Below are 26,169 nucleotides of genomic sequence, written 5' to 3' on the forward strand. Positions count from 1 at the left end.
CACTCAGTGTTTTAGGACTCTTGTGACTTGTCTCCCAGCTCTGTAGCCTGGGTCTGCTCCTGCCACCACTGATCTGCGGATGTAGTTGGGAAAACAGGACACAACAATACTTTCCTCTCCAAATTCCCACACTTAACTCCACTCTGAATCTCCACTCTGCAGCTACACATGAAAAAAGATTGGATAAGCTGCGGTTTTCTTTGAAAGAGAGGAGGCAATGGGGAGACCTAATTATGTATTAAATGATAAGGTCTAAATGGAATGGTTAGAAAAGCCCTATTTCCCTTGGTTGAGGCGTCCATAACCCGGAGGTGTAATGTATGGGGGAAGGAAGTTTAGAGAGACATAAAAGACAACTAATTTTACTAGTGGGTGGTGGGAATCTGGAACGCACTAAAACTGAAAGAGTGACAGAAGCAGCAACACTCGTGACATTGTAAAACTACTTGAATATGCATTTAAATTCCCCAATCTTACAGGGCTGAAGACCAAAAGCTGGAAAGCAGGATTAGGCTTGTTGGCTACTTGTCAGCTGGCATGGACCAAATGGCCTTCTTCCATGCCATAGAGTTCTATGATTTTGGCTAATCACTATATTTATTTATGATTTGGAGAATATAATAAAGTCACATATCCAAGTTTGCTAATGATACAAAGATAGTTGGCAAAGAAATTACAAGAAAACATTTGTTAGATCAAAACTGTGACAGATGAATTTCAACGAAGGTAAGTGAGGCCATCCATTTTGGACCAAGAAAAGTAATGATATACTGTTAAGCCTTTCTATCTAGAGGGCTGGAATATACAGAGGAAGACAATTTTGCTATTGCTATATGAAGCCCTGATTAGTTCAGATCTGAAGTACAATGAAACAGCCCTTGTTTGATCACATCTGGAGTGCTTGACATTTCAGGGTATTGCACTTGAGGGTATATTAACCTTGGCAGGAGTGGAGCAAAGATTCGCCAGGGCGAAAAGGATCAAATTGAGTAGTGATTACATTCCATAGAATAGAGAAGGTTGGGGAATAGTTTATAATTGAGGTATTTAAGATTTTGAAAGGAATTGATGGGATATAAACTCATTTCTGCTGGTGTGGGAGTCCAGTACAATGGGACATAACCTTTAAATCAAAGCCATGTTATTTAAGGAGAAAAGTTAGAAAACATGTCTTCATGTAAACAGTGCACCTTCTCCCACAAAAAACAGTTAATAATTTTAAATCTGAGACCAGGGTAGTAAGGGCTACAGAGCCATGGCGGTAAATGGATTTAGGATACAAAGCAGCTGTGATCTGACTGAATAGTTGAATAGGCTCAAGGAGTTCATTGACCTGTTCCTGTGTGCTTAGGTCCCAGGATGGGGACTGACTGGATTAAAAGTGAACATCAACAATTGTGGCAATGAACATGACATCCGTAGAATGATGAGCAATATTTGTGGGTTCTTTTCCAAAACTACTGGGGCAAGTGGAGTTTTTCCCTTTCTTTAATCGTGCTTCTCTGCTTGCAAGAAATTATCCTTTGGCAGTAGTTCACCTGACCAGTGCTGTCTATCCATCTACAGTTTTTGATGATGGCGATGAAAGAACGTTGAGACGGACTTCACTCTGTCTGAAAGGAGAGCGACACTTTGCAGAGAGTGAGGTTAGTAGAGAACTGAAGCATCACTGGTTGCCTGCTTTGTGCTGTGGGTTGTATGGATATAATAACCGTGTTTTGCTTAATGTTTTAGACGCTTGACCAGTTGCCTCTTACTAATCCAGAACACTTTGGCACTCCTGTCATTGGGAAGAAATCTAACCGAGGAAGAAGGTCCAATCCACTGTGAGTAATAACCTGAAGTGCACGGCTGTGGAACATGAAGATTATTAATCTAAATCTTTTAATGAGCAAATTTTTATATGTAGATTTTAATTCTCTACATCCCTATAGAAATGCTTTGCGCATGCCCCTGATGGAAAAGGTATTATCCCTGTTACAAGAGGTTTTCTTTTGTTTTAGAAATAATTTTGCTACAGTTCAGAAATAATCTTTTCCATGCTGTTGTTACTTTAAAGTGAACAAGGAAAAGTAACTTTTTCTGTTACCAAAGTATTTGTTGCACTGTTCCACCTTTTTTCTATCCAGAGCACTGCCCACTTAGTAAATCACCTGGGCAAGTACTAGACCCACCTTGTAAAAATGCCACTGCATAGTTGTTACATTTTTACAAACATTTATTATATTAAAAAAATATTCAAATAGGCTTACATCCTACAAATATTTTCCCATTACGAATTCCCGCAGTCATGCTTGTAAACTATCCATGTAAACTTGTTGGTTACGATGCCGAACCAAATCCCAACAGTTGCTAATGTACTGGACCGAAACTTCAATATTTTATTTTAAATTTGTAGGACTATGAGGAAAGCATACTTCGCTCCAGGAGTGACTTCACACACAAATAGGGCTAGGGTATATTAAACAAACACAGTATTACTGACTTAAACATAATAAGACAAATGGCTTTCAATTACAGTTAATGCTTATTAATATAATGAAACAATAACCCTTAACTGCTATCTTTATCTCTACTCAAACAATACTCCCCTCAGGGCAAAATCCGCTTTAAACTACAGTTAGCAGACTCAGGAATACTTGCTGTAAAGATAAACCACTTTGAGAAAGAGAGATCCTTCAGGAACCAGCTGCTGATTCTTGCCTAAGTCAAACTACTGGTTAATTTGCCAATGTTTCTAGCACTGCTAGATAAATCACAGACAGATAAATTAGACAGACTGAACTGTACTGAGAGCACAGCTTCTTGTCTGTTCACATCCCAATCTAAAAATTCAACTGACAAAAACCACACCTGACTGCGTCAGCCCAGGCTCCTCCCATTTACTACATCATCTTAGTAAAACGAAACGCAGTCAGAATTCTCCAGCCATTGGGATTTTCTGTTCCCGTCAGCAGTGCAGCCCTGCTCACGAATGTACTGGCAGCATGGGGGTGGCTTCAATGGGAAATTCCATTTACAAGCGGTGGGAATAGGGAATCCTGCCATCGGCTAACGGAGCGCCACCAAGAAACACGCGGCTGGGGGATCGGAGAATCCAGCCCAATGTCTCTAATTATCGACTCCCCAGGAATATTCTTAATATAAACAAATATCCATTAGCCCAACTTCAGCAAACAATACCCATGGCTGGAATGAATTGTAATCTTTCGATGCTTTAATTACACTGTCTCCAAAACGTCCACCCGCCTTTCAAACCAGGAATTTTAAAATTGTGCTAACCCAGGCTTTTAACCCTTTCTGCACCAACTACATATAATACAATATATCTGAAATTCCTACATTCGTCACATGTGTAATAATTGTACTCTCCTGCCAACAGAGACACTGCTATCATCACCTTTTGGAGGTGGGTTAGTATTTACATAAAAGGAATATTCAAGTGTAAAGTTTAGCCCAGTTACATGCTTGAATGGTCTGAAGTGAATGAAGGCACCCAACGCACCCCAGCTGATTCACGGCAAAAGCTTAACTGCAGCACATCAGGGTTTGGCATAAAGAAAGACGTGCATTGAGAAGCATCTTTTCCAACAACCAGGTCACCCAAAGCATTTTGCTGACAATTAAGTACTTTATTTGAAAAGTCGACATTGTGATAATGAAGTAAATGGGGCAGCTAATTTGCACACAGCAAAGCCCCCGAAACAAAAATGTGATAGTGACAAGACAATCTCTGTAGTCTTGTTTAAGGGCTAAACATTGACCAGGACACAGGGGTAACCCTCCCCTCTTCTCTTAAATAGTGTCATTGGAAATAGGACCTCGGTTTCACGTCTCATCTGAAAGACAGCACCTCCAACACTTCCTCAGATCTTTGTGCTTAGATCCTGCAGTGGGATTTGAATCCACAGCCTTGTGAATCCGAGTCAAGAGTGCTTCCAACTGACATCTAAATAACCCCAGCTATTTATTTTTTGGATGGTTCAACAGAGTTCTGGCCTTGCCAGAAATTGAATGTTTTTTGTTTTTTACAGCTGGAGCCAATTCCTGTCACTCATAAATTAAGCTCAGAATGACCAGATGCTAAATAAATTGTTTGTCCCAGCTGCATATCTCAAGCCATGTCAAATTTAAAATGTTTTCAATTCCCTTCACCCTCTCTAACTCTGTACCACGTCCAGCCCCATAACAATCTTAGGGCAGCACGGTCGCATTGTGGATAGCACAATCGCTTCACAGCTCCAGGGTCCATGGTTCGATTCCGGCTTGGGTCACTGTCTGTGTGGAGTCTGCACATCCTCCCCGTGTGTGCGTGGGTTTCCTCCGGGTGCTCCGGTTTCCTCCCACAGTCCAAAGATGTGCAGGTTAGGTGAATTGGCCTTGATAAATTGCCCTTAGTGTCCAAAATTGCCCTTAGTGTTGGGTGGGGTTACTGGGTTATGGGGATAGGGTGGAGGTGTTGACCTTGGGTAGGGTGCTCTTTGCAAGAGCCGGTGCAGACTCGATGGGCCGAATGGCCTCCTTCTGCACTGTAAATTCTATGATAATCTGAGAACATCACTCTCTCTGCTCCTCCAGTTCGGGCTTTCTATACATCCCAGATCTTTATCTCCCCACTATTGGTAGCTGTGGAATTTCATATATTCTTCTCTCTCTCTCTCTCTCTCTCTCTCTCTCTCTCTCTCCTCTCTCTCTCGTCCTCTCTCTCTCTCTCTCTCTCTCTCTCCTTCTCCCTCTCCCCCCCCCCCCCCCCCCCCCCCCCCCCCCCCCCCTCCCCACCAGCCTCTCATCCCTTCACCGTTAAGCTACTCCTTAAAACATAGCTTTGACAAAGCTTTTGCTCTCCTGTTCTAAAACCTCCTTATGTGGCTCGGTGTCACATTTGATCCATAAGCACTTCAAAGGAAGCTGTTTTACTAGATATAGGGCTCTATACAATTATGTCATTGTTGTCTGATGATGTTTTACACTGTTGAGGACTGTACAAGAATTCCAGTTGTTGCTAAACCAATCACAGTCATATCCACAAAAAATTGGGTTAACGCTTTTCTAATTTGTTGCTGTCGTTGAATTTTTTTTGTTTCATTTATCTGGCCTAGCGTCAGATACTGATTCTAGAAGTTAAAGCAATATCATTGCATGCACACCGTGCTCCCAGCCCTCTTATGTTCTTTTCTATTGTCAAGAGTTATTTAAAACTCCAGAAATGTTGGAATTAGCTAGCAACCAGAAACAAGGTAATAGTGCCAGTAATCAGCCCATCACAACTTGTGCCCTGATTAACTGAGTTTTAGGGCGGCACGGCGGTGCAGTGGTTAGCACTGCTGCCTCACGGCACCGAGGACCCGGGTTCGATCCCGGCCCTGGGTCTCTGTCCGTGTGGAGTTTGCACATTCTCCCCATGTCTGCGTGGGTCTCACACCCACAACCCATCCAAAAAGATGTGCAGGGTATGTGGATTGGCCACGCTAAATTGCCCCTTATTGGAAAAAAAATAATTGGCTACTCTAAATCTGAAAAAAAAACAGCCAAGTTTGAAACTTTCATGTCCCAATCTTTTTTCAGTGTGATATGTTTCAATGGAGGAGATTGAACTACCCTAAAAGACTCTCAACCGTAATAATAGATATCAAACTCAATTTTATTCTTGAGAACCTTTACCAATATTTAAACAGTAATGGATTTGAATAATGTACCGTTAACTATTCGTTACTGTTCATTCCTCTTTCAAGATTTTGTGTCCAGAGTCTCTTACATGCCCATTTATTCTCCCTCTTTATGGCTATCGTAAGTAACTTGTTTATAGAATTGAAGTGCGCCCGGGTAGTCTTTTCTTTCTCTTTAATTGGGAAAGATCACTGCAAATTTGGAGAAATCCAATCGTTTGTGGCAAATTATTTTTTTCTGTTGCAATTTGTTTACATTTTATGCTCTGCGTAAAGCAGGCATCTCTGCCACTTTTGCAAGTGGGAACACCATCCATGCTGCTGTATTGGCAGAAATGAGCTTGTGACAGTAGCTGACAGTTTTTTTCTTATTAGCTTGTTCCACCTGAAAGGGAATGCTTTTTTTCTCTGCTCTGTGTGTGACCCAGTTGCCTGGATAGCAGAGAGATCCAACCTGCAGCATTGAAGCAAGCACCGGTTTCCAATGCAATCAGCAAATGATACTACAGTCCCCATCAACCACGTTTATCACCTATAATGAGGAAACAGCTCTATTTGATGCCACCATAAATGTCAGTTACAGTGGTGAAACTTAAACCACATGAAATGGATCAGCAATTTCAAGCAATTAATATGCGATTTTCTGTCCATGATGTTAACTCGCCTCGTCCCCATGGTCTCTCTGACTCTTGTCACTGATCCTTGCCAACTTGCTGAGCTATATACCTTTCTATAATTTCTCCATTCTATAATTTCTCTCAATATAAAATATAGGAGTTAAGTACGAGTACGATCCAACTTCTAATTAATGAAGAATTGAGGTGAAGAACTCTGACTCTGATTTTAAGATGAGAATGTCCTATTAATTCGCCCTCTTCCAGATGCCTCCCGGTGCTTGGACTTTAATTTAAGGCACAACCTTAAAATTAGAACTAGACTGTTCGAGACAATGTCAGAAAGCACAATATAAAACACCTCCAAAAAACAAGCTGATGGTCAACTGAGATTGATAGATTTTTGCTGGTAAGGGTTCAGAGTTACCGAACGAAGGTTGGAAAATGGAGTTAAAATACAGATCAGCCATAATCTAGTTGAATGACAGAAGAGTCTAGAGGGAGTGCCTGGCTTCCCCTGATTGTATGTTCAGCTGTCTTGAGTGTAGGCTTCTATATACATGTGCTAAACAGAAATATCCCACGGTCTCTCATGCCTCCAATGCTTAACGCCATCAATTGTTTGTTACGTTGGCCACTGCATTCAGCGTGCTAATTGTGTTGACACCAATTTATCCCTTTTGGGGGAGGGAGTGGTGCTCGCACGTGCATGCTCAATACCGGAGCACTCTTGCGTCAATCGGTGCTTATCTCTATCAAAATGCAAGGCTGTGGAACCGTGTGCATTAAGGCTTCTGAACAACGTTCCAAAGCTACTGATGGACTGGTGGGAATGACCTCTATCATTTGGGAATGATTTATGTCTAACCAATTTCTGAAAGATCGATCTTTGCCATTAAATGCAGATATAAAGCTGAAAGTAGCAGCTCAAAGTGTGACCATCCTGTTCAATTAAAAAGGTAAACAAATGTTTAATTTTAAAATGAATGCAAAGTTCTCTGACACAAAAGGTGTACCTGTGTTGCACTTTTGTTCTCTTTGATGTTGTTTCTAAAACTGTCATAAAAACACCCTTTAAACGCAAGATGTTTGTCTTTGGACTGCTTTTTCAAATTCCTAAAGTCAGTTACAGCACGGTCAAAGTAATATGGTTGTGTTATGCTAAAAATAGTCACAAGCATGTTTTGGGAGTTTATTTGGCAGGTTCTGTTCAATTTCTCAAAATATTTACTGTTGAATATATATTGAATACATAAAGTTGCATATACAAACAGAAACAGTGCCTCATTTGCACTTAATCAGAGAGGATGTGATACTTGAAACAATGAATCAGCAAGGCACTTTATTTCTGAAATCTGAGGATATTTCAGCTGTTCTTTGACAACTCCCAATGCATGTTGAAAGAAAGTTGTCAATACAAGTCATGTTCTCAAAGCATCCCTGGCCACCTTTTAGAAGCCCCAACCAAGCAAGACTCAATGACTCATCTGCCACAGCACAAAATTGCACTTGCTCATCCAAAAATGCCTTTGTAGACACCCACCCGTGCATGCCCATTTCTGCTTGGGACAGCCTTCATCTGGGCCATTGCCTGCAAAGACATTGTGTTACTAGTTTAAAAACAAACTTACCACAAACCAAAGTGTGGTGACTTTTTTTAGCTGTTCTGTTTTTGTGTGCACTGTTTAGCTAGTGTCAAAGTGTGCATGCTACTTCTACCATTGTCCCAACTTCACATACACCATTTATTCAGATTGCACCATGTTTTCTTTTGTAATATGTGGAATTACAGTGTGATTTAATTTTTTTAGACTCACGACTTGAGACCATGATGTAAGTGTGAACCAGATAATTTTGGTGATAATTTGGTGTCTCATTTCATTGTAGCCCTGATGAAGAAGAGTCATCTTCATCCAGTGATGAAGATGAAGAAGACAGACGATTAAGCGATGAATTAATTGGTAAAATTGTCTGTGTAGAGTGTACAAATGGAGACAAAAGGAAGACCTCACGGTACCCAGCCCTGGTGAGCATTTTTAAATTATAAGTTGATTGCAGAAGCCAGTTTAAAGATAGAGATTTGTACCGAGCTGCATTGTGAGCCACAGCAAAGCTTGCTCCATGTTCCAGCCACACAATGTAGAAATCTGTCAAGGAACATAACTTGCATTGTTCATAGGGTCTGAGTTTGGTTAATTAAACCAAGTATCTGATACATTGCGACAACTTAAAACTCCTAACTAAATTTCATTCTAAATTTCTAAATACCGTTGGAAAATAAATCAAATAGAATGCAGTGATTCACTCGAAATGAACCAAATATCTACACTCCAATTCAGATTATCTAAAGAACAACATTTCTCTTTCAGATGCCTTTTGCCTTTTGTTCGATGTTCTAATCGTTTACTTTTTTCTTCTAAATGCAACTGGACAAAAAAAGCCTCTTTTTTTTTCTCCCCGCCCCCCCCCCCCTATTTTGTTCTATTCCTAAAGGTAATTTCTCCAGACTGCAGTGATGAAGTCGCGGTGAAAAAGGACTGTGTGTTGGTTCGGTCGTTCAAAGATGGCAAATTGTGAGTCCATGCATAATGTTTACTGCAGAGAACTGAAACTGAAGGAAGAGCTGTTGCAGCTTGGGGTTAATTCCAAAATACAGCCCTATTGATAATACAATACCCATTATACAGCATGTCCTCGGAGCACCTCCTGCATTATGCTGCTGGATACCTGACTACCACCAGCATTTTGCATTTCAAAGGGGCTGTGCATTCCTCTCCAACAACCCAACGCCTCCCCCCTCCCCCGGCAACGCCCTCGTGAGGTGTGCCCTGTACACCACCTTCAGCTGTATCAGCCCCAACCTCGCACACGAGGTGGAGGCATTCACTCTCCGGAGCACCTCACAGATATACAGAAATTATAACATGGACGCCAGTCCTTGTTAACATTTTGTGTCCACATGATCACATTTACTCTGTTCCCAAATCCCTTCAAACCCTTTTCCCTCATCTACCTATACAATCTAACCTAATTGCTGATATAGTTTCTTCCTCAACCACCAACTCCCAAAGAATGAATTCCACAGCCTCACAATTAAGTATGAAGAGTTTCTCCTGCTCTTTGTTCAAGATTTAATCTTTAATCTCTAGCCCTGTGTTCAAAATCTCTCACCTACTGAAAAAATCTGCTTTGATCTATCTTGACCCATCTGTGTATTATTTGAAATACTTTTGTCGTATCATCCCATAATTAATCTGTGATGTTCATATTTGTATTTCCTAATACCAGCGAGGAGCCTTGTGAAACTCTGTTGTTCACGCTCTAAAGCCTCAATATCCTAACTATACTTCATGGTCTCTTTCTTTTATATTCTCTAATCTTAATAATAAATTGTGGAATCCATTAGCTTTATTGCACCTATAAACATTGCATATTCTCCCCAATCCCTTTGCTGACACACCATTTGGTGACAATGTATGCTGACAACACCTACCTCTACCTCACTATCACCTCTTTTGACCCTTTGACTATTTCTAAATTGTCAGACTACTTATTTGTCTTTATCTACTTACTTTATCTACTGCTGGATGAACAGAAATTTCCTGCACCAAAATATTGGGCAGACCAAAGCCATTGACTTTGGTCCCCGCCACAAGTCCATTACTTAGCCAGTGACTCCATCCTTCTTTTTGAAAACCATCTACTGCTGAACCAGGCTGTTCATAACCTTGTGCCATATTTACAAAAAAAATTAATTTAGGGTACCCAATTATTATTATTTTTCAATTATGGGCAATTTAGAGTTCATAGGAGAGTTATCAAACAGGATTTGGGACCAGTTGATAGCACAGACACCAATAGCGAAGCAATTAAAATTGGGATGCTCAAGAGGCAATCTCCGTCAGGAGACACAGAGATGGTGGGTGACCAATCCACCTAGCTTGCATATCTTTGGGTTGTGGGGGTGAGACCCACGCAGTCATGAGGAGAATGTGCAAACTCCACATGGACAGTAACACAGGGACAGGATGGAACCCGGGTCCTCAACGCCGGAGGCAGCAATGCCAATCACCACGCCACCGTGCTGCCTCATCTTGCTGCTATAATTAATCACAAAGACTGCATAATTCTAGCTTCATAATATCCCCCATCTACCGTTGAAACTCTTATCCGTGCCTTCATTACCTCTACATTTAACCATTCTAGTGCTCTCTTGGCTAGCACTCTATTTTCCACCTTTCATAAACTTGCTCTGCTGTTCATACCCAATCTCACACAAAGTCTTGTTCACCCACCATCTCTGTGTCTGCTGACGGAGATTGACTCCTGATCCACAACGCCTCAATTTATAAATCCTCATTCTTGTTTTGAAATCCCTCATCATCTCCTCCAGCTCGACAGCCTTCGCGAGATTTCTGTGTCCTGCCTGTTCTGGCCTCTTGAGCATCCCAATTTTAATTGCTTCACTATTGGTGTCTGTGCTATCAACTGGTCCCAAATCCTGTTTGATAACTCTCCAGATGTTTGACATTAAAGGTGTATATAAATGCATGTTATTGTTAACATTGAATTCCATCTGCCACTGTTTTGCTCATTCCCATCTGTTTAAAATCCCTTCACAGCTTATTTTGGTATTTGAAAGAATTAATTGTATCTTGTATATTTGTATCATCTATATATTTTGACGTTGCTCCTTTTTGCCTTGTATCCAAAGCACAGTTAGACATGAGGAACGGAATTCCCCCTAGAACTTAAGCCTGTGAGACATTACTCCCCATTTTCAGCCACTCTGAAAACTGCCCTTACATCTGACTGTTAGTTCCCTTCTAACTAATTTTTAACCTAGTTTTCAATCCTTCCCCAATTCCATATAATCTTCTCCAGTACCAACCTGTGTGTCTCGTATCAGACAAGTGTCACCAGATTCCACCACAAACTCCGTTCCCTTGCCATTGTTTCCATCAGCCTCTTTACTTGCCACTGTCTCAGGCTGAATCACACTGTTCACAACCTCAGCTTCTGGTTTCACCCTAAGCTGAACTTCTGCCCTCATGCACACTTCTCCATCATCAAGACAGCTTACCTCTATTTCTGTAACAATGAAAATTGTTGGGACTGTTCTGATAACATGTTTTCACGAAACCAACACTTCAGTCAGTCGAGGTGGCCCATTAACCCTCCCGGCGCATTATTGTCTCTAGCCCCTCACACTAGACAGGCTACCATCTCCAGCCACACATTTTCAATTAGTCACTGCCTCTAGACTGTTACACTGTCAACAGCCTGACACATGATTGAATTAAGCACCTTTCTGGAGCATAATGCTGAAAGTGAACAATGAAGAGGTTTGTGTTTAGACCACCACATTCTAATGCTGAAATGTGAACAATGAAGAGGTTTGTGTTTAGACCACCACATTCTAATGCTGAAATGTGAACAATGGAGAGGCTTGTGTTTAGGCCACCCCATTCTATAGTTTTGTCAACTGTTTGTTGTCTCGTTGCTTTGTGCTATCATCTGACCACAGGGAATGACTTGCTGTGGAAGAAACCAGGGAAAATGGGTTAAAACTATGTACATGGCCATTCCACAAAATGTAGTTTTACAGAATTAACAATGTTAATATTCCACTTGAGCCTTATACCACCACTCTTTGTCTCACTACTAGCATATCCTTCTATTCCTTTCTCACGTATCTTGTTTTCCCTGAAATGCATGTCTGTTTTTGCCTCAACTACTTCATTTGGTAGTGTATCCCATATTCTCACCACTCCAAATAACCTGCACCTGGATTCCATATCGGTGCAGACCCGATGGGCCGAATGGCCTCCTTCTGCATTGTAAATTCGAAATTCTATAATTTCTTAGTGACATATTTGTTTTCATGGCTCCAGTTTTGGCCTCCAATTGATGGGATAATTGATGCAATACAGCCACATTAATGGATTCCATTTCATTATGTAAAACATTAGCTGGGGGTCCAAGTGGCATTTGGCTTGGAGCCAGTGAGGACCTCAGCATGTATGGTATGGTGCTGATCTTGTGCCTCCACCTCTGGTTCTGTTCATCCAACATCAGTGCTGTGACTGATTTGTTGCAGTGTGGCTGTACCCAGGAAGGACATTGCAGAATTTAACAGCGAGATGGCCTCAAAGTATGACGCTGCGATGAAGGAAGGTAAAATTAATTTTACTACATCATTATACTAAAAAAAATAGGCAAAAAGCAACAGAGTTCAGTATTCTCCAACATGCATATTGTTCTGGTGTAGAAAGTCACTGTGGATTAAAATTTACTGGAATTACAGGCAATCTGCAAATAGTCCTCAATTCTGATTTGAATTGGGCATATTTTCAGGAACACGGAACATGTGTAGGCCATTCAACCCCACCAGTCTGTTCACTATTCAATGAGAGCATTGCTAATCTGGCCCTTAACCCCATTTACTCTCCGTAACTCTGTAAACCTTGTTAACCATGCCTAACATTATAAATGTTATGATGGTATAGTAGTATTCTCACTGGACTAGTAATCCAGAGGTCCAGGTTTATGCCCTGGGGACACAGGTTCAAATCCTACCATGGCAGCTTGTGGAATTTCTATTCAAAATTGAATCATAAGGGGGGGTAGTGTGAATCCCGCCCCGACACCGGCTGCCGCACATTCCGGGCGGCCCAATGCCGGAGTGGTTCATGCCACTCCTTGGCGCCAGTACGGCCCGCCCCACCAGATAGCGGAGAGTCCCGGCCCTGATCTCCATAATGGTGACCGTGAAACTATCATTGATTGTCGTGAAAATCCATCTGATTCACTAATGACCTTTCTGAATGGAAATCTGACATCCTTATCTGGTCTGTCCTACATGTGACTGCCCTACATGTGACTCCAGATCCAAAGCAATGTGGGTGCTCTAAACTGCTCTCTGAAATGACTGATCGTGCCACTCAATTCAAGAAGGCAGCTCACCATTATCTCCTTATGGCTAATTGGGGATAGGCAGCCAATGCTGGCCTTAGCAGCGACACACCCCCTCCTGAGAAAGACTAAAACATATTGAAGCATTTTGACAGAATACATGGAGAGATTACACCTGTTCCTGATCCTCAGAAGCATTATGGGTTAGTACTTTATCACGCGGCATTACGAAAGTGCTGATATGAATTAAAAGAGTTGATGGAAAAATCTAGTGAGCCCTGAATGCAGAATTGATTAGTGATTGCTGTTTAATAACTTTTCATAGAATAATAGAATGATAAAGTACAGAAAGATACTGGATGAGACATTAAACCAAGGCTCCATCTACCTGCTCAGGTGTATGTAAAGGACTCCAAGACACTATTTCAAAGAAGAGAAGCTATTCCTCAATCGACATCACAGGAAAAAATAGATGATTTGTTATTATTCCATTTGCTGAGTGCAAATTAGCTGCCCACTTCCTGTGTTACAGAAGTAAATACACTTCACTGGCTGCAAAACACTTTGAGAAGTCCAGTCGCCATGAAAAGCGCTGCAGAATACAAGCCTTCTCTTCTTTCATTTGGCCCTTTGTGCTTGTGCTAGCTTCTTGAAAAAACTGTTCAGTTCATACCACTTACCCAGCTCTTTTCCCCATTGCCCTGCAGGTCTTTATCAGTGTCTCAAATCCAGGTTTCCAAACATTTTTACAAGCTGCCATGTATAACGTTTAATTGTTATGAAATAAGCAAAATGATTAACTAGGACAATTTGGTTAGGTGCTGCATTGGCACCACGACATGCCAGTCTAGTTAACAGCTTTGCAGGCCAATCTTTTCCTGTGCTCAGTGTTGTCCAAGTTTCCCTTGACCCCCACCTCGCTCAGCCTGGCCCGAACCAAAAGCTGACAAGATCAGAAATATGGCACAGGCCCAGTCCCGAGGTTGCCAGTTTTGAGATATTGTATCTGTCCTCTTGAATAAGCTTCCACCACTTTTCAGGTAGTACATTCCAGATCACAAGTTTCATTCACTCATTGGAGTGCTCACACTAAGCGAACAACACGTACTCTTTAATTTTCCAACACTGACCACAATAAGCAGAACTCTTGCCCAATATATGAGAGAACACTTCAGTAAGTGTTCTCCCTCTGCCCCTACCGCCCATTAAAGTGTTTTCTTTACTGTAACTGCTTTGCTGTAACACAGCAAATTGTTTTAAAATGTGACCATCAGTAATATGTATATTTTGGGTGGGATTTTCAGCTTTGGATCAGGCTTTAGAGTTCTTGAAGAGCGGAGCCATCCCCAATAATTGGAAGACGGAGCTGAAGGAAGAGAGCTCAAGCAGTGAAGAAGAAGGACATGATGAGGAAGAGGAGAGCAGTGAGGAGGAGGTGAGAATTATGTTTTGAGCAGGAGATGGGTAGTTTGTTAATTAGTGGTAAAATGTTTTCCCTGCTGCTCTTTCAGATTAATCATAGAACCCTTTCAGCGCTTCATATTTCAATTTGGCATGGTTCCCATTGCACTTCTGTGACTCCCAAACCATCGACTGGAGTGACATCCACAGCAGATGCCAGCAGTGAATCTATTTATATATAGCATGCTACTGCAAAGAAACAGACCAGCATAACCGAGAGCACAACCATAGCCAGGAGTGTGGCTCTGGGGTGGAGTGCAGGGGAAGAAAACACCATCATAATCAGAAAGGATTGTGCAGCGTAGTGAGAGGATTCACACTGCTATATCCAAGAGGGAATTAGTGACAGGGGAAGAGCCATAGCCAGGAGTGGGTGCAGGTTGGCAGGGTTTGAGTAACAGACAGTTACTTCCTATTGCTCAGTATAGGTTTATAAAACATCCTCATTGTATCTGCATGGGTCTCACCCCCGCAACTAAAGATGTGCAGGGTATGTGGATTGGCAACGCTAAATTACCCCTTAATTGGGAAAAAAATGAATTAGGCACTTCAAATTATAAATAAACTAAAGCAGTATGAAATGTCAGTGTTTCACTATGCTGAGTCCACTTTGTTCTGTTTATTTGTCCCTTGATTCACTAGAAATTGCAGACTCCAAAGTCATGGGGCGCGATTCTCCGCCCCGCACGCCGGGTGGAGAGAATAGCGGGAGGACCTACCGACATTTTTCACGCCCTCACGCTATCCCCATCCCCCCCCCCCACCACCACCACCACCACGTCCGACTCACGCCACAAATCGCCGCTCACCTGTTTCACCACGGCAGCAAACACACCTGCTCGCTGCCGTCGTGAAATGGCCGGCAGATGCCCGTTTGGGGCATCTAGAGGCCCGATTGGCACGGGAGCACAACGACTGTGCTCGGGAGGGGACAGGCCCGCGATCGGTGCCCACCTATCGTCGGGCCAGCGTCCAAAACAGACGCACTCTTTCCCCTCCGCTGCACGGCAAGATCAAGCCGCCACGTCTTGGTGGGCGGCTGAGGAGAAAGATGCCAACTGCACATGCGCAGGTTGGACAACGCCAACCCGCGCATGCGCGGCTGACATCATCAGCCGCGTCAGCCGCCGTGACGCTTGATGTGTGGCCTTGACGACCGTCGTCAAGGCTGTGACGCATGGGGCCGCGCTCCTAGCCCCGCCCGGGGGGGGGAGAATCGGCCCCGGAAGTGTCCGTGAAGGCTGCCGTGGGTTACGGCCTGTCCCACGGCAGCCTTTACGATTCTCCGCATCTGCGGAGAATCTCGCCCATGGAGTGGATTTGAATTTTCGCTGCATTTAATATTTTTAACTTATTTTTTCTTTGTTGGCAAGGCCAACGTTTTTTGCCCATCCTTTATTACCATTGGAGGTTTGCTAGGCCAATTAAGAGTCAACCACATTACTATAGATCTGGAGTCGCAAGTTTACCAGACTAGGTAAGGAGGGTAGATTAACTTCCCCAATGGGGAAACCAGATAGGTTTTTATAAGAGTTGTACTTGTTATAAATAATTGCTGATAATTTCATGCTCACCATTACTTCAGTTCCCGATTTTATTAACTAAATTGCACCAGCTGTTGTGATGGTATTTGAGCCCACATCCCAGGGTATTATCCGGGATCTCTAGATTACTAGCCTAGTGACATTCCCACCACCATCTCCCCTTCTTGCTGTACAGGCACATCCTTCAGTACCTGGGAATGAAATTATCTCCTCTCCGCCCCATTCCCTTGCCTCCACCTCCTGCGGCAATCACATTCTACACTTCTGAACAAATATTTCAACTCTTATAAATATAACACTTTAACAAACTGCAAAAATTAATCTGAACTAAAAGTAAAGAAAAGTGGTTCCCCAAAACTCTGCAGGAAAAAAAAACGTAAGAATTTATTAAGAAAGGTGACTAAAAGCTTGGTCAAAGTAAAGCATTATAAGGAGCGACTTAAAGGTGGAAGAAGTAGAGAGTCAGGGAGGTTTAGGGAATTCCAGAACTTGGGGCCTAGGCAACTGAAAGCACAGCCACCAGTTGTGGAATAATTAAAATCGGGAATATGCAAGATGACAGATTGAAGGCACTGAGTGGGCTGTGCAGCAGGGGAGGTTATAGAGACAGGGAGGGCCGAAGCCATGGCCCAATTTGAAAACAGGGTTGAGAATTTTAAAGTTGATGCGTTGCAGAGGTGGAAACCAGTGCAGAAGAACCTGAAGCCCCAGCTTCTGAGTCTGCAGCTGTCGCAGTTCTGGTGGACCGGTGCCTCTTTGGAGTTGGAGGAAAAGTACTCAGAATTGCACTTAACATTCCAATAGTCTCAATCCCCTGAACTGCATCTCAGTCCAATCACACTTAACCTGCGATAGTTTTATATGATCTAAACCCACCCGTTGCTCTTAAGCCTATCTGGCTTAATCCTTCACTCTCATTCATCAACTGGTGGCAATTTTTCTAACATAACAATGTGCACCTTCATCCTTTACAATTCTGTGAACACACTGTGAAGCTCCATGTCAGTGGTCCAGATCAAACTATTTCCTTTCATCACTCTTAGATGATCATTAGCAGTAGAATATTAGTCCTTGTGTCTCACGGTAAAACCCTGGTCTTGAGCTAGTTGCCAGAAGGATAAGCAAATCCTCTTAGGCCGGCAACTGGTCAAGATCAAGTGACCAGAGACCTGGAAACAAGTCTGCCTCTTCTTTTAGCATGTTACTTTATAACTTGGCAAATCGATTTTCTCTTCTCCTTTATTCTCAAATGTCTTAGTGCATAGGAAACAGTTCCAGCCATGGTCTTTTTTTTAAAGTAATAGTCTAGATTTTGCTGTGGTGAAACTGTCAGCATTCACCCCAGTACTGCTCGGAAACTGACAGCAACTTCAGGAGTTCGGACAAGCGCAGAATAATGCAGAAATCCAGAAGTTGCTGACAATGAGTTTTTGCTGCTCCATAGGCTGCACTGTAGACGTTCCCACAGACTGCTACCTCCTTTGCAATCATGAACTGACAAAACTTCAACACTCATGCTGTAAGTTTCACTGTTTCAAAAAAAAATGGGAAAAGATGCACCTTGACTAATGAAGCGTAACCGGGTTTTTAAATGGTGTAATCGCTTCATAATTGCTGTTATCCAACCTCGCTGATGCAGAAAAGCTAATTTTATGTTTTAGGAATGCCAAAGTTCTTCATAATGATTTTAAAATTCCACATTTTTAAAACAATGTTTTTTTTAAACAGTATTTATTTTGGCTTCTATCGTAATCCAGCCTGAATGTTATCTGAAAATCTATATTAAAAATGAAGGATTTTAAGTGTCTTTAATTTCCGATTTGCTGTGTTGATTACTTTGGTTTAATTGGTTGCCTATCTGCTTGTTGACATAATTACTGCTACACGGCAAGACCCCTTTGCTTTAGAGCAACTTCTAAACTAAAGGGACATTCCTTCAGAGGTCTCTAGATCTTTGTGGGCAACTTTCTTCGAGGTTAGCGGTGAGTGCCCTTGTTTCACCACTGACTGCAAAATGCAGGCCAATATACACACACGTATTTTATTCTGTATTCTCTATTCATTTTTGTTTTATTTATTTATTTAATCTTTGAAGTATTTAAGTAGCAACTAAATCTGTAATTTTGACTGTCAGCGGAACAGTGCACCTGTACAAGACAGTGTTTGTTTCTATCCATGGATTCAGATGTGCTGTACAGAATCTCTGAAGCAAAGTTTTATATATCTTTACTCTCTTCTCCATCATCTCCCCCTCCCCCCAAAAACACACAAATCTTTAGGAAGAGGTGGAACCTTTTCCAGAAGAAAGGGAGAATTTCCTGCAGCAACTGTACAAGTTCATGGAGGATCGAGGTAAGGGTCTTATTTGAAATGTACTCCATGAGCAGTAACAAAGCCATTTTACTCGGACAGAAACCTTGGCTGCAGTCAGTCCAGTTGCAATTGTACATCTTCAGGACACTGACTGATTGGCAAAATCACATAATAGCCAGGCTGGGGGTGGGGGGGATCCTTATGTTCCAGCACTCTTCTATCAGAACTGTTGTTACTGCTGCCTCTTGAATGTGACTGGTATTGAGTTAAGGAATTGAAAGGTCCGTGGTCAGCTTTTGAATGTTGTTTGGTTGATCATCAGTTGTCCGTACTTTCCGGTAAGTGGTTACTGAGGTCACAGCCCTAACCTGGGATAGCAGCTGTACTATGAGCTGAGTGAAGGGTGGGACAGGTTGACAGCTACTATGAAGAGTACTGTCTGAGGGAGAAAGAAAGGAAGAGATGTTTAATCACTATTTACTCATTTTAATTTCAAGTTCTTTGAAGAACTTAATCAGCAACCAAAATTTGTTCAATTTTAGTTAAGTATTTTTCTATTATTTGCCTTTTGTTTTTCTGCAGGTACTCCAATCAACAAACGCCCTGTGCTTGGTTACAGGGATTTGAATTTATTCAAGCTGTACAGACTTGTACATGAATTGGGAGGATTTGATAGTGTGAGTATTTGGTTTAAATTATTCTCTCATTAACAGGACAGCAAGCGTAATTTAATGGAATGTAAAATGTAGATTTTCTTTATAGCTTTCCTTGTAGCAGAAGCCTAGTTAGGGAGAATGACTGACTAAAGGGTTCCAGCTCAGTTACTGGCGAAATAATTCAAACTGCTCAGCACCATCATTGGCTGACTCAAATTAAGAATGCTGATGTATTTGGGTTTTTTTGGCAAGTAGTTTGTAAATCTGACAATTTTGAAAGGTTCCAAATCCTTCAGCACAAGGTATTGCTGCTATGCTAGTTACATGAGTCAGGTTTGATTTTACTTGCTGCAGAGAACTTTCATTCCTTTTCGTTTCATCTCACATTGTACCCAAGCACTATATATAGGTAGTTGGAAAGTGCCAAGCTTCCAGTGGATGCATCATTATGTATCTTAAAGTGTGGTTATACTAAATAGTAAATACTAAATAGCATGGCATGGTGAAATATGGAAAATTGGAGACTTCAAAATCCCACCATCAATGGCTTATTGTTGTGTAAATAGTGACTCGAGTTCCTCGCCTCGCGAAGTGCACACAGGAGGAAACGTGTAAAATTGGAGCAAAGTTTGTAGAGAGTTTTTTTGATCTGATCATTCAACTGGCAAAGGAGGACTCACTTCATACAAGTGTAAGAACAATTTAGTATACATCTTTAGGTTATTAATTGAGGCATTAATCATACAGTCACCCCTCTATTCCTCATCTCAGTCCATCTGTGAGTGAATTCCCCATTAATTTTGTCCTCTCCAGACCTGCCCACTCCAATGCTTTCCTGAATGACTTTCCATCCTTCAACCTGTAAATCTAGTTGCTCCAAAGCTCTGTTTTTGTATCTATCCCACAGCAAATCCTGCTCGCCTATCATGACCTTTGCTGACCTACATTGATTCCCAATGCCTCAAAACTCTCATTCTTCTGTTCAAATCCTTTTATGACTTTGCCCCTCCCTATCTCTGTAACCTCCTCCAGTCCTATAACCCCCCCTTATCTCTGGAACCTCCTGCAATCCTTCCTATCTCTGTAACTTGCTGTAGCCCTACAATCTTCCCTGTCTCTTCAATCTCCTCCAGCCCATCAATCTTTCCCAGCCCTTCAATGTTTCCCAGCCCTTCAATCTTCCTTATCTCTGTAACATTCTACAGACCTCCCACTCTCTCTCACCTATCCAGGCCCTAAAACCCTCTCTTCGTATTTCATAGAATTTACAGTGCAGAAGGAGGCCATTCGACCCATCGAGTCTGCACCGGCTCTTGGAAAGAGCACCCTACCCAAGGTTAACACCTCCACCCTATCCCCATAACCCAGTAACCCCACCCAACACTAAGGGCAATTTTGGACACTAAGGGCAATTTATCATGTCCAATCCACCTCTTTTTGTAACCACCTCTATCGGACCTCCTCCAGCCCTAAAATCCTCCCTATCTCTGTAACCTCCTCCAGCCACCATTCTCCCTCCCTTTCCCCACACCCCTAAACCCACTGCACATTCTTCTGACTCTGGCCTCTTCTCCATCCGCCTCTGCCTTCGCCCTAGCCATGCTGACCTTGCCTTCATTCATCTGGATCCCACTCTTGAATTCCTTCCCTAAACACTTGTATCTTCCCAACTCCATTTTCTCCTTTATGATTCTTCCTAAAGCTAATCATTTTGTCCAATTATTTGATTGCCCCTCCTAACATTTCTCCCTTTGTTTTGTTTGATTATTTTCTGTGAGGGGTGTTTTTCTAAACTAACGGCATTATTTAAGTGCAAGTTATTGTTGCAAAATCTGCAGGGGATAACAGAGACTGTACTGGTCAAACATGAACAGCATTTTTTATGGCAGTATTTTTCAAACTTTTTTCCCGGGCCCCACTTTTGCCAACCTGCAGGACCCATGCCGGCTGACGTCCACAACACACGTCACGTTTGCTTACCTTTAATGCGAAAGGGGAGCCTGCTTGCTCCTCATAATTTCACTCCAATCAGATTCACAGGAGCAGAGGGCAATAATAATAATCGCTTAGTGTCACAAGTAGGCTTCAATATGTGAATAGCCCCTGGTCGCCACATTCCGCTGTCTGTTCGGGGAGGCCGGTACAGCAATTGAACCCGTGCTGCTGGCCTTTGTCTGCTTTACAAGCCACCTATTTAGCCCACTGTATCACCTGTATTACAGCCCCGGAGGTCGTTGTAAAGAACAATAGCAACAAAATGCGTGTTCTACTCAGCATTGGATACTCCTGTGAGATACTACAGAATGCGGACAGCTTCATGGGCTTTTGACATGTTTTTATTGTGGTATCACAGGTCAACTATAGCAGTGTACTCTTTTAATTTGGAGTCAGCTGTAAGTTAACTGACTCTAGGTTCTCAACCTCAAAAGGATTTTTTCACCCACCTCTTCTCTTTCAAAATCTGAAACCTCTAATTTGCCAGTACTTCCCTGACTATAACACACGTGGGTCTTGCATCCTTATTTGCATTGGCACAATTGACAAAACCATAACTCAAGAAGTCATCTTTCTTCTGCTTTATTCCCGAGTTAAGTTTCTTCTTTGTAGGCTGTTAACCAGAGGCCCTGGTGCTCTGTACAGAGCTAACACTAGCACTGTTCTGTTCTGCCCTGGATTCTCCTGAACAGATTCTGTTGTAAGATCCTGTCCAATAGGTACACTGCCTATTTGAGTCTCTGGTCGTCGCTTACTTTTAGGAAAATGATCCACTTTCACAGTCCTCTTGCCAGCAGCTGGAAAATGGAAGCTATTCTGCTCCATAATTTTGCAGCAGAAGCATGTACATGGAGGGTGCTTGAAGTCAATTGTACGTTCAGGCACATGACGTGCTCTCTACTGCCGCTTCTGGCCGGAAGACTCCACACAACCTAATTTATTTACATTTAAAATGCAGCAGCGGCTGCCATTCTCAATGTAAAAGCTGATAGCAGCCATTGGATGCCTACCATAATCAGGACCAGCGCGGGAATAGTGCTACTGATTGTTCCGCGATCCTCCTAACACACTCCCACGGGTTGCCACCGCACTTTGAAAAACCCTGCTTCATGGAACTTGCTGTCTGTTGTTTGAATAAAGTGGCTGTCTCACAGATTTACCTTCTCCAAGGTGATACTGATTTTCAAAGTTTTATGGATATAAAAATCCAACAATTTGAATGCACCAGCTAGTTAGGTTTCTGAAATAGTGGGCAGCGTGGCGCAGTGGATAGCATTGCTACCTCAGGGCGCCGAGGTCCCAGGTTCAATCCCGGCTCTGGGTCACTGTCCGTGTGGAGTTTGCACATTCTCCCCGTCTTTGCGTGGGTTTCGTCCCCACAACCCAAAGATGTAACCCAGCAAAGAAAAAACCCAGGATAGATAGGATGAATGCGTGGCTCGAGAGATGGTGCAAGAGGGAGGGATTCAAATTCCTGGGGCATTGGGACCGGTTCTGGGGGAGGTGGGACCAGTACAAACCGGACGGTCTGCACCTGGGCAGGACTGGAACCGATGTCCTAGGGGGGGTGTTTTCTAGAGCTGTTGGGGAGGGTTTAAACTAATGTGGCAGGAGGATGGGAACCAATGCAGGAAGTTGGAAGGTAGTAAAACAGGGACAGAAGCAAAAGGAAGTAAGGTGAAAAGTGCAAGGCAGAGAAGACATAGTCAAAAATCTAAAAGGGCGACAGTGCAAGGTACAGTGACTGAGGGGAGCTCAGTGAATAGGCCCAGTAATAACAAAAGGAATAAAACTGGAGATGTTAGAGGTAAAAAAACCAACATAAGTGTACTTTACCTGAATGCTCGTAGTATTCGGAATAAAGTAAATGAGTTGATGGCACAAATCATCGTAATTGACTATGATTTAGTGGCCATTACTGAAACATGGTTAAAGGATGGTCACGACTGGGAGTTAAATATCCGAGGGTATCAAACTATTCGGAAGGACAGAGTGGATGGTAAGGGAGGTGGTGTTGCTCTGTTATTTAAGGATGACATCCGGGCAATAGTAAGGGATGACATCGGTGCTATGGAGGATAAGGTTGAATCCATTTGGGTGGAAATCAGGAATAGTAAGGCGAAAAAGTCACTGATAGGACCAAATAGTAACGTTATGGTGGGGCAGGCAATAAACAAAGAAATAACTGATGCATGTAGAAATGGTACAGCTGTTATCATGGGGGATTTTAATCTACATGTCGATTGGTTTAACCAGGTCGGTCAAGGCAACCGTGAGGAGGAGTTTATAGAATGTATCCGCGATAGTTTCCTAGAACAGTATGTAATGGAACCTACGAGGGAACAAGCGGTCCTAGATCTTGTCCTGTGTAATGAGACAGGATTGATTCATGATCTCATAGTTAGGGATCCTCTCGGAAGGAGCGATCACAATATGGTGGAATTTAAAATACAGATGGAGGGTGAGAAAGTAAAATCAAATACTAGTGTTTTGTGTTTAAACAAAGGAGAGTACAAGGGGATGAGAGAAGAACTAGCTAAGGTAGACTGGGAGCTAAGACTTTATGGTGGAACAGTTGAGGAACAGTGGAGAACCTTCCAAGCGATTTTTCACAGTGCTCAGCAAAGGTTTATACCAACAAAAAGGAAGGACGGTAGAAAGAGGGAAAATCGACCGTGGATATCTAAGGAAATAAGGGAGAGTATCAAATTGAAGGAAAAAGCATATAAAGTGGCAAAGATTGCTGGGAGATTAGAGGACTGGGAAATCTTTCGAGGGCAACAGAAAGCTACTAAAAAAGCTATAAAGAAGAGTACGGTAGAGTATGAGAGTAAACTTGCTCAGAATATAAAAACAGACAGTAAAAGTTTTTACAAATATATAAAACAAAAAAGAGTGGCTAAGGTAAATATTGGTCCTTTAGAGGATGAGAAGGGAGTTTTAATAATGGGAAATGAAGAAATGGCTGAGGAACTGAACAGGTTTTTTGAGTCGGTCTTCACAGTGGAAGACACAAATAACATGCCAGCGACTGATAGAAATGAGGCTATGACAGGTGAGGACCTTGAGAGGATTGTTATCACTAAGGAGGTAGTGATGGGCAAGCTAATGGGGCTAAAGGTAGACAAGTCTCCTGGCCCTGATGGAATGCATCCCAGAGTGCTAAAAGAGATGGCTAGGGAAATTGCAGATGCACTAGTGATAATTTACCGAAATTCACTAGACTCTGGGGTGGTCCCGGTGGATTGGAAATTAGCAAACGTGACGCCACTGTTTAAAAAAGGAGGTAGGCAGAAAGCAGGAAATTATAGGCCAGTGAGCTTAACTTCGGTAGTAGGGAAGATGCTGGAATGTATCATCAAGGAAGAAATTGCGAGGCATCTGGATAGAAATTGTCCCATTGGGCAGACGCAGCATGGGTTCGTAAAGGGCAGGTCATGCCTAACTAATTTAGTGGAATTTTTTGAGGACATTACCAGTGCAGTAGATAACGGGGCGCCGATGGATGTGGTATATCTGGATTTCCAGAAAGCCTTTGACAAGGTGCCACACAAAAGGTTGCTGCATAAGATAAAGATGCATGGCATTAAGGGTAAAGTAGTAGCATGGATAGAGGATTGGTTAATTAATAGAAAGCAAAGAGTTGGGATTAATGGGTGGTTCTCTGGTTGGCAATCAGTAGCTAGTGGTGTCCCTCAGGGATCCGTGTTGGGCCCACAATTGTTCACAATTTACATAGATGATTTGGAGTTGGGGACCAAGGGCAATGTGTCCAGGTTTGCAGATGACACTAAGATGAGTGGTAAAGCGAAAAGTGCAGAGGATACTGGAAGTCTGCAGAGGGATTTGGATAGGTTAAGTGAATGGGCTCGGGTCTGGCAGATGGAATACAATGTTGACAAATGTGAGGTTATCCATTTTGGTAGGAATAACAGCAAACGGGATTATTATTTAAACGATAAAATATTAAAGCATGCCGCTGTTCAGAGAGACTTGGGTGTGCTAGTGCATGAGTCACAGAAGGTTGGTTTACAAGTGCAACAGGTGATTAAGAAGGCAAATGGAATTTTGTCCTTCATTGCTAGAGGGATGGAGTTTAAGACTAGGGAGGTTATGTTGCAATTGTATACGGTGTTAGTGAGGCCACACCTGGAGTATTGTGTTCAGTTTTGGTCTCCTTACTTGAGAAAGGACGTACTGGCGCTGGAGGGTGTGCAGAGGAGATTCACTAGGTTAATCCCAGAGCTGAAGGGGTTGGATTATGAGGAGAGGTTGAGTAGACTGGGACCGTACTCATTGGAATTTAGAAGGATGAGGGGGGATCTTATAGAAACATTTAAAATTATGAAGGGAATAGATAGGATAGATGTGGGCGGGTTGTTTCCACTGGCGGGTGACAGCAGAACTAGGGGACATAGCCTCAAAATAAGGGGAAGTAGATTTAGGACTGAGTTTAGGAGGAACTTCTTCACCCAAAGGGTTGTGAATCTATGGAATTCCTTGCCCAGTGAAGCAGTTGAGGCTCCTTCATTACATGTTTTTAAGGTAAAGATAGATAGTTTTTTGAAGAATAAAGGGATTAAGGGTTATGGTGTTCGGGCCGGAAAGTGGAGCTGAGTCCACAAAAGATCAGCCATGATCTAATTGAATGGCGGAGCAGGCTCGAGGGGCCAGATGGCCTACTCCTGCTCCTAGTTCTTATGTTCTTATGTGCAGGGTAGGTGGATTGGCCATGCTAAATTGCCCCTTAATTGGAAAAAATGAATTGGGCACTCTAAATTTATTTTAATAAAGGTTTCTGAAATAGCTGTGACTTGAAGGAAGACGAGGGGCGGCTCGGAACAAAATCCTGAGTATGGCTGTAATTAAGGATTGTGAAGCCGGTCCCCTTCTGAAAAATGTTTGGCTCTCCTATCGCCAGCCAAAGGATTACAACTGATGGCTTTGTTGAATCTTTCCATGAAAGTACTGGAATATGTTATTGACTGACTCCAGCAATTTACTA

General features: G+C 42.5%; 1 protein-coding gene across 3 annotated transcripts in view; it reads left to right on the forward strand.

Moving 5' to 3' along the window:
* arid4b (AT-rich interaction domain 4B) overlaps positions 1 to 26,169 on the forward strand; it is a 239,950-nt gene that overhangs the window by 90,097 nt on the left and 123,684 nt on the right. For 2 of the 3 annotated variants that reach the window (XM_038800563.1, XM_038800565.1), the window contains exons 6-14: positions 1,567 to 1,646; positions 1,735 to 1,826; positions 7,186 to 7,239; positions 8,168 to 8,306; positions 8,774 to 8,853; positions 12,381 to 12,457; positions 14,500 to 14,630; positions 18,480 to 18,552; positions 19,096 to 19,190. In XM_038800563.1, coding sequence (XP_038656491.1) covers positions 1,567 to 1,646; positions 1,735 to 1,826; positions 7,186 to 7,239; positions 8,168 to 8,306; positions 8,774 to 8,853; positions 12,381 to 12,457; positions 14,500 to 14,630; positions 18,480 to 18,552; positions 19,096 to 19,190 — 821 coding nt within the window. The remainder of the gene's footprint in view (positions 1 to 1,566; positions 1,647 to 1,734; positions 1,827 to 7,185; positions 7,240 to 8,167; positions 8,307 to 8,773; positions 8,854 to 12,380; positions 12,458 to 14,499; positions 14,631 to 18,479; positions 18,553 to 19,095; positions 19,191 to 26,169) is intronic. The other variant, XM_038800564.1, reaches the window with a different exon arrangement.

Source organism: Scyliorhinus canicula, chromosome 6 (assembly GCF_902713615.1).
Source record: "Scyliorhinus canicula chromosome 6, sScyCan1.1, whole genome shotgun sequence".
NCBI classification, from domain to species: domain Eukaryota; kingdom Metazoa; phylum Chordata; class Chondrichthyes; order Carcharhiniformes; family Scyliorhinidae; genus Scyliorhinus; species Scyliorhinus canicula.